The sequence below is a fragment of the Anarhichas minor genome, unplaced genomic scaffold (genome assembly GCF_050575085.1).
Source record: "Anarhichas minor isolate MPS153535 unplaced genomic scaffold, ASM5057508v1 ptg000040l, whole genome shotgun sequence".
Lineage (NCBI taxonomy): Eukaryota > Metazoa > Chordata > Actinopteri > Perciformes > Anarhichadidae > Anarhichas > Anarhichas minor.
The window spans coordinates 1,335,496-1,344,953 of NW_027466486.1; the positions used below are offsets into that span (position 1 = coordinate 1,335,496).

Below are 9,458 nucleotides of genomic sequence, written 5' to 3' on the forward strand. Positions count from 1 at the left end.
TGTGAATGAAAGTTTGCCCACAAACAGAGCGGAACATGTCACCTTATATGGAAGTTTTAGTGGTGCAAATTATCAAATTTCACAAACGCGTACTTCCTCGTAAAGAGGCCGCACTCATCAGGCTGAAACGAGCAATTTATGACAAGTTAAGGGAGTTTAGTGTTTGGCAAACACGTGTACAAAGAAAAAAGGAAGATAAGTTCAGCATGAGAATAAAAAAATGTTACTGCATGAGACCCAGCAGTGGGTCTAACCCGGCCAAATATAAAATCTCTTCTGCCTGACTATCAAGGCTCCTTAACATGACTGATATACGGTTCACTGACATCATATTACATCATTGCTGGCCAATTTTTCAAGAGAAAAACTAAAATGTTGCTCCAAAGTTCATGAAGACAATAAAGGACGAGACTAAAACACAATAAAAACTATATTTACGCGTCCATTAGACTCCACAAGTAGAACTGAACTGGTCCGGTGTTTGTTGGAGCGTAAGGCTGGATCACTTTATCTTACGACGTATTGCTAACTATACCGGCTCTGTCTTTATCTCTGTTTTTATCTCTGTTTCTTATCCGTGTACAGATAATGGAGTGGGGTCCTTTTGACCTAGTTATTGGTGGAAGCCCATGCAATGACCTCTCGATAGTCAATCCTGCTAGGAAAGGTCTCTTTGGTAGGTCCACTGTTCAGACTGTCTTTGTGATGTTGTTTTGGATCAAGATCATGTCAAATACCGATAAAGCTGATTATCTGAATAGACAAATCACAAAAGTACCATCAGTATGTGCCCCTCACTGAACCTCCACCACTGTTCAATGTACGGCTTCTGTCCCAGAGGGCACCGGGCGCCTGTTCTTTGAGTTTTACAGGCTGCTCCACGAGGCCCGGCCGAAGGAGGGGGAGAACCGGCCTTTCTTCTGGCTCTTTGAAAACGTGGTGGCCATGGGTGTCAGCGATAAGAGGGACATATCTCGCTTTTTAGAGGTCAGCTTCTCTCTGTCCGCTTAACATTTATCTAATCCTCCAGGTCATAACTGGTCATAACTTCTAGATACGGTTTGACGTGACACAAAGGCCTGATGGCTTATGAATGCCCCCTTGTGGCACTAATTCATTATCTTTAGACACAGATCATAAGAAGGGAGCACTGACTCTCTTAATCTTTATATAATATGTACTACTAATAATGTACTATGTTTAATGTACTGGTCTTCTGCTCTCCATATTGCTTTTTGTCATGTTAAGACATGGTTTGGCTTTTAATCCCTTTTAAATGGTGGGATGACCTGAGCCTAAATTGCCTTTAGTCAATCAAACTACAGGATTTTTGTATCCAATACCAGTAATACTGTGCTATTAAATGGTAACTCTACTTCTCCTGTAATACACTGTATGTGACGCAGCATTTTACCTTGGTTCCCGGAGTCACTTCTCCTCTGCTTTACTTGGATTCCAGTGCAACCCAGTGATGATCGATGCCAAGGAAGTGTCCGCTGCCCACCGCGCCCGTTACTTCTGGGGTAACCTTCCTGGCATGAACAGGTTGGTGTGCGAATGGTGAGGGAAGCAGCTGCCTGTGACATACACAATGGAAGAAAATATACCCTTTGAGCAAGGCACTAAATCAACATAGCCTCCTTCTGACATTATGGTTAGAGTCTCGCTCAAGAAGTATCTTCCTTCTCTAATCTGGCAAGGTGACGTGTTGCAGGAAGACAATGGTGGAGAACATGAATGAGTTTGTTGTGTTGGAGAGCAGAAAGCGTCGCTTATTGTGAACTAAACGATGTCTAATGTCATGGCTGGATATTTAGATGATTTGGAGAATATGGATGAAGTCTTTAAATTCGATGCCCGCCCGTGTTTATTTGAGTATCTGTCGGTTACAGCACGTTCCTTCTATGCTATTTAAAAAAATTGTTGTCCCCATTAGTCACTTAGATGCAAAAACATGCGAAGATTGGGTCCAGGTGTCCAGTGAACACCATGCATCTCCACATGTTGGTGAATTTGAATGTCAATGCAAAATACACATTAATGCAGCAGTAATTCAAAAACATACATAATAGTAAAACACTAACAGGGAACATTTAATTTAACACAGAGTACTTTTAAAACTTTGAGTACCTTTTGCTGATAATACTTACCTACTTTGTAAGGTTTTAAGTGCAGGCCTTTGGCTGGTAAAGGAGTATTTTCACGGTCAGTACTTTTACTTCTGTAAAGGATTTGAATACTTCTTCCACCACCGAGTCATTCAGATGTTCCTGAGCTCAGCAGAAAGCTCATTAGCACGCGGAAATTTGCTAGCGAGCTAACGTTAGCTAACAGACTGCGCAGAAGTAACACCACGTGATCACAAATCAAACGTACCTCGAATTTACGCTTACGTGATTGGCTGAAATGAAAGGAGACATCTGATTGGCTACAGGTTGAATGGAGGGAAGTCTCAAGGAATTCACGCGTGACAAGCCAGTATAGGTTTGTTTATGAATGCAACAACATCCAAATATGTTTTTTGTTGAAAATTGCAAATACGTATATATGTGGATTTCTATAACATTAATTTAATACAATAAATTGTATTTTTTTTTTCGTTGAAAAATATTTTTTGTCTCGAGAGACATTTTTCAATCCTTCTTAACACAGAAACCCATCTGATTACATGAATTCAGCCCAGCAAGTCGTGTGTAAATCTAATGAGGTGTGTGTAAGTTTGAACATATGAGTTGTCTATTTCAGACACTTGAAAAGACAAACGACTCAATCTAATCACGGTCTTGCCAGATCACAATCTGAATAAAAGGAATGTGCTGTCACTTAGTTAAGCATCAGATTTGTTAGCTGAAGTCGTCATCTAAATGTTGGCTCCTGTTCTTTCTCTTTGACAGGCCTTTGAGTGCTATGTACAGTGACCGGGTGGACCTCCAGGACTGTTTAGAACACGGCAGAACAGCTAAGGTACTTGTGTTGTACTTTGATTGCATTCAAAACATCTGAATTATGTTTTTCTCTATCCTCTCATGGGAAGAAAACCAGTTGTGACTAAGGTCATTCTAGTCAAAAAACAACAGCAAAAAATGTAATTAAATGAGAAAATATAAGAAAAACACAACATTGAATTTATTGCTCAAAGCAAAGCAACTTTACACGGGCGGCTCCCAGTGGCAGCAAGAGGTAACAATTTGAAAGTCCATCAGTCAGTCCTGAGAACTGAACCAAACAGAATCCAATGCAGTACCGAGAGAGGTAAAATCTCAGGTTTTGCAGCTCTCGTATGCATTGAACGATGAAAAACAATTTAGACTAATATTTCTTTCAGTTTGGCAAGGTGAGGACCATCACCACCAGGTCTAATTCCATCAAGCAGGGCAAGGACCAGCACTTCCCTGTGTGCATGAACGAGAAGGAAGACATCCTCTGGTGCACTGAGATGGAGAGGTACGTAAACACAAAGCTTGTCCTTCAAACTAAACTGTCACAGCTGTTTCAGCCATCAAAATCTCAAAATGATCTCCCTGTGTCTTCCCCTATTCTGCTCCCTGCCTGCCCGGCTGATTGTTTTTTGGTTCTGACTGGTTCCCCTGTCAGGATCTTTGGATTCCCAGTCCACTATACGGACGTGTCCAACATGAGCCGACTGGCAAGGCAAAGGCTCCTGGGCAGATCATGGAGCGTCCCGGTTATCCGCCACCTGTTTGCACCGCTCAAAGATTACTTCGCCTGTACTTGAGCGGCGGGAAAACTCGCTCGGAAACATTTAGGAACTACAACTGTATGTTGTGACTAGAAATAAGAGCCTTGATCCTCGAATTACACTCTTGTATAATTTGCAAGCGAAACTTTGACGTAGATTTCACATTATTTCTCGTGTTTGAATTGTAATTCTTATTCTATTTAATTTTGATATGTCATTTTACCTTTTAGCAGTGTTATCAAGTATTGTTGATTTGTTTGTGCAAGCTATACTTGAGACTATGCTTTCTTCTCACGACACTGAGACAGAAAAGTGCTAAACACGCGTGTTTTAAAAGAGACGGCAACGCGATGGGAAAGACCCGACAGATAGGAAAGGGTTTCAAGATATGTGAACTGTTTTCTGCTGTGTGAGCGTACTGTACGTCGGGGCGGCGAGATTTTCCCACCTGCGGTGCGGCCATGCTTCCAGCTACTGAGCCTCACAGAGATGTGACGAGAAAGGCAATCTCCTTCAGTGTCAGGAGAGCTGCGTCTCTAAGAATCCAAAACACCAGATCACATATACCTCTTTGTTTACAGTTTCTCTACACAACTGAAGGTAATAAAGGTACTACTGTAATATGGTTACAACACCATGGTGCTCCAAGGTGATGAGAAACATCATCGCCCATGTTGGCGCCGCAACTTTAGACAATACGGAGCTCTTCATCCGGTTGCTGGAAAACACTTGTGTTTGATGTTGAGAAAGAAAAAAACAATTCTGTTCTGTGTTGTTTTGTTTACTTGGAAGGAAAGTGACAGACGGTAGAATGCAGAACAGAGCATCATGCTCTGTTCTGCATTTCACAGCTTTTATACAGTTTGTACTGGTGCTCATTTAATCTCTCAGCCTTGCCACACTCAGGCTCGCTGCCTGGATCTGCACAAACGGAAAGTGACGCTAACCACGTGGGCGATGATGTTTTCTGTCATTCAAAAAAAACAAAAAAAAAAAACTTAAGATCAATGTCTGTGAAACTAGGTTGTTTTTCTAGTTTCATCCTGACCAATGATATTACTGTACAACTGTTAAGTAAGTGTGGTCGCTGGAGGGAGGGAGGGTGACCAGGCCGGGTAACTCTCCTCATCAACTTCCACCTCTCTAAACTGAAAAAAACTGTCAGGTGCAAATCCTCAACAATATGGTGCGGCTTCACAACGTTCTTCTACCTTTTTATAGCAATTCTGTGCTGTTTTATCAACATTATAAAGCACTTTTTTATATGTATACTTAATTTTTTTTCTTGATATTTTAAAAAGAATATTGGTTCTTGTGAATTGTTTTGTTTTGTTTTATGATGTGAACTGATCTACCCTCGTGTAATACTCTTTTGTATACAGTAGGGCTGTGCCAATAGAAGTGAAAGAACGGATTTTGATATGTGAAACCCATGTTATTTGACTCGGTGTACAGTCGATGGATTGACATTTGTAACTCCAAACCCCTTTTCCCTTTCTCCATCATCCATATTGTTCCCTGTTTAACAGCAGCGATACAGTATGATACGACCCAGATTCAAAGAATGTCTATTTCTTTTAAGATTGTAAAATGTAAGACAGAGTTAGGGAACCATGTCATTCGCTTTGTATGATATTTTTGCCATTTCCCTGATAAATCGTAGTCGTCATGTTGACAAATTCAAGTGCTGATCCAAATTTGGATTACCTTCACAGACTAAATTCTCTTGATTGTAACCTCTAAGATAAACACGGAGGATCTAGGCTGCAGTTTGTCAAAACAAAAAACTGACACAGTGTCTGACAAAGATGTCGGTACTCAAAGAGTAAAAAAGGTAATAACAGATGTTATCGCTTATCTATATCCTATTTAAGATTCTAAGTTTTAAATTTAATTTCTTAATGTAATTAATTTCTTAAGTGACCTTATTGCCATATGTTTTGTCCATGCACACTGGGCTCAATATGAGCTCTTGTGCTTTCTGATACTTTAACCAGATGTTATTTCCCCCCTCCTCCTATAATACTTAACACCCCCCCCCCCCCCCCCCCCCGTGTTTGTACATTTTGTAGAGTTTTCCGGTTGCTGTTTTCAATTTGTTTTTATCTTCTTTTTTTTTAAATTACGTATGTACAAATATAATTCTTTGCTAATATATATCATCAAATTAGGAAAAATCTTAGGTTAAAAATTAAAAAAAAATCAAGTGACAAATTTGATTCAAAACTTGCTTCGAGCAGTAGATGTAGGGAGACTCCAAGTCGACTACTTTATTGTACTGATTTGTTGGTGTCAAGTGAATCCAGATTTGAATGTCTTGTGATCTTGATAGTGGCCTATGGACAGCTTTAAGATGAACGCTCTCAACTTCACTGCACAGCCCTACATGGTGGTGTTATTTTGCTTCTCTTTCCTTTTGTAAGACTTCAAAAAGAGGGATTGTCGGCGTTTCTGATGGTGCTAAACATTTTATCTAAACAAGAAAAATATATTTGATTGGAAGAGAAATAATGTCTTGACAATGACTGTTTTTAAGTTCCCTTGTAGTAACGCAAAATAACTATTATTTCCCTCATATACATATATTAACAAAGGCATTTTAACTTTGTACTTGAAAAAATAAGGATAACAAATAATGAAAGGTTTCCTATATTGTTTTAGAATAGAGATTGCTGTAGTTGGTGCTTATCTGTGGGAAAATCGTGTGAGAAAAAAAAACTGTAGCATAATGTATGCTTAATACGCATTGCTTCTTAATCCTACATTCCATGCCGTAATATTCTCCATGTCTATTTTCAAAATGTTGTTTTGAATTGATGTTTTTTTTTTTTTTATATCAGAAACATTTGAGTTTTACTGTTCAAGGCAGGTCAATAATTCTATATTCGGTGAAACTGTTGACACTCTGTGTGACTTTCTTTCTGTCATAACTGTTTGTGGCCTATACGCTTTCCCTCAAGACCAGTTCGTACAGCAAATGTAGCAGTCATTCTCCACTTTGACCGAACCCCCCCATACTTAAGTTTAGTGTCCAGAGAGAAGATAGAGGCTCCGTATGTACTTGTGCTGGAGAACACTTGAATAAATGTATTGTTTTTGTGCAAAAGTCTGTCACCTCCTGGTCTTTTTTAATCATGTATGAATTGTACCTGACCTTTTTAAATTGAAGCCCTTAAACATATGGTTTTCTAGAATCTCAAATATTGCTCTGCAATATTGAATTCTCAATATTAAATGTTTCACAATCCAACAGCACATTTTTTTACAACTCAGTCAAGTTCAGAAAGAATTCAAAGTAAATCTTTTGTGAGAAAAAACAAAACATGGCTTTTCCTACGGTATGACTTATTATGTCAGGATTAGCATGACATAAGTATTACAGTAATTATTTGATACTATCTCAAAACTATGATGTATAAAAAAAACATTTAAAAACGTTATTAGTCGGCAGAAATTGGCCTCCATGTCTGTAATACACATTTTGACTTGTCAGAGCAGGAAAAGCACAAGATATTACTAATAACATTAAGGATGGCTCTTTTCTACACAAGTACATAGTTATGTCATGAAAACTAAGTAAGAATTAAGAGAGATCTTGTAATTATGAGAAAATATCTCGTTAATGTGATACCTTGAAGTCAGAATCATAGGGAGAAAACTACTTAATGATGAAAACCTTTTCTCAAGTGACAGAAATGGGCTTCCATTGACACATGGCCCCATTATAATGCAAATATTTGGAAAGCATAATTAATACTGACATTACTCTGCTTAAGCTTCTAACTGTCAGGGGGGGCTGATAGAAGAGATGTGGATATTGATATTCAGCTCCAGGCTCCATGCCATTGTGCCCTCCAGCAGGGGATTTGTTGCTCGGTGGCTTCTTGACACCTGGGTCTTCACTTAAATATAAGGGTGTTGCCCTGCAGCTCCTCTCTGATCAGACCTGAACATGTTGCCACTCCACCGCCTTCCATTCAGCCATCAATCACACAGAGTGTATGGGCTTGCACTTACATTTCCTACCAATGCCACATGCTCATAAATATATTATTTATCTGTTTTATGTTTCTTTTTGCTTCTACAATTGTTATAGATTAAACCCAGGTCGTGTAAGAAGACTAAGCTATAAATATATCCAATCAAAGCTCATAAAGACATTCAAGCCATTACATCCATGATAACAAAGATGATAACACATATTGTGGAAAATCTATTATGCAGCCTCACTCTGCTCTTATCTCCATGCCACCCTCTTCCTCTGATAGTGGTACAGCCTCCTCACACTGGACACGCCCTACGCCCAAAGTAATTGGTTTGCTTAGGCGACCGAGCCTTCACTCAGCGCTGCTGATTGGAGCGTCACACCTTCTCACTGCTGGGGGGCTGCAGGCTGCTTCAAGATAACCACGGAAAGAGGGAATGGTACCGGAAAACCTGCGATTATCCTACAAAATAAAAGCAGAGATATGTGTCTAGAGAAAGGGTGTTTGTAGTGTACGTGCTTGTAGTCAAATTCGCTGAAGATGACCAATGCCGATGGATTGCTCTGATATAATATAAGTAGTCTACCAATGAGCAATTTGCACAATCGTCTATAGTTTTGAGAGGTTCATGTTGATTATACTAATTCTGACTTATTATTCGTATTATGTAAGTATTTACAGTATGAGGCAAATTGCAAAAGTGTTTCCCAATCCAATATTTGCAGTTTAGGGGACAAATGCAGGGTATTTTCTTTCCCAGGACATGATGGGAGAAGGTATTTTGCACAGATCTATATGAGATTGGTAGTAAAAGACATGCAAATTACATACGGGGGAATTTCTTTTAATTTCATGCAGATCGCCTCTTAAAAGCAGTTTGGCCAAAGCCTGGCTGAATTGCTGCTCACATCAGAGTCAATGAAGTGAAACAAAATGGCATTTCGGCCTGATTATCAGGCAACCTTTCTCTCACTATTATTCCTCTGCACAGCGGGGAACAATTTGGATTTTATTTTGAAAGCCATAACCGGAGGTCTTACTTGTACTTCCTTGCTGACTTGACGGTGATGATGCTGCGGTCTGCTCGTCCCGGACCGGCCAGGAAGGCATCCATCTGGTGTATGTGTGTGTCTGTGTGTGCGTGTCTGTGAGTGTGTGCGTGTATCTCCTTGGGAAGTGCCATCCACGGATTGTGTTGCATTCTGTTCCTGTAAGAAAATAAGCAGAGAGCCGGGTGGAGCAGCAGCAGCATCGGGCCCAGAGAGGAGGTATGTGGACCACATCATCGGTTTTATTCGGACTAGTTGGCTGTAGCGCCTCGGGGGAGAAATCCTCTCCTTGGGAGACTTTGTGTCACATGCCCCCCCGGCTACACGTCTGGGTGTCTGTCCTGCTCGCTTGTTCATGCCACCCTCCTAGTATCTCTACACACCCTGAATTACAACGATACACCTTCTTTACCTGGCTGCACGGCCGCGTACATTATAGCGTGCGGCCACTTTAGACTCGTCTTGGCGGTGGAGGAGGGAGAGGAGGGACTGGGGCGGACTGAGGGTTTCTAGGTCGCTAATGAACGCTGAGCGGCCGATCATGCCGGATGGAGACCGGTTTCTTTGTGTCAAGTCGCACAAGTGGAAGTGTCATCATTCCACCGCGATCACACGTTTGCAGTGAAATTACATCAAATGCCTGGATACTTATTCTGTTTATAACAGCATAATACTATGACATGTACTCGCGGTTGCGTTGGATTTGTCGCGGGGATTTAATAG

General features: G+C 40.4%; 1 protein-coding gene across 3 annotated transcripts in view; it reads left to right on the top strand.

Annotated features, from left to right (window-relative positions):
- Nucleotides 1-6,809, top strand: part of LOC142968318 (DNA (cytosine-5)-methyltransferase 3A-like) — a 34,040-nt gene extending 27,231 nt beyond the window's left edge. For 2 of the 3 annotated variants that reach the window (XM_076108134.1, XM_076108136.1), the window contains 6 exons: nucleotides 586-676; nucleotides 839-987; nucleotides 1,460-1,545; nucleotides 2,895-2,964; nucleotides 3,326-3,444; nucleotides 3,595-6,809. In XM_076108134.1, the coding sequence (XP_075964249.1) occupies nucleotides 586-676; nucleotides 839-987; nucleotides 1,460-1,545; nucleotides 2,895-2,964; nucleotides 3,326-3,444; nucleotides 3,595-3,736 (657 nt within the window). In that variant the 3' untranslated portion in view covers nucleotides 3,737-6,809. Of the gene's footprint in view, nucleotides 1-585; nucleotides 677-838; nucleotides 988-1,459; nucleotides 1,546-2,894; nucleotides 2,965-3,325 lie in introns of all 3 variants that reach the window. The other variant, XM_076108135.1, reaches the window with a different exon arrangement.
- Nucleotides 6,810-9,458: the final 2,649 nt, after the last annotated feature.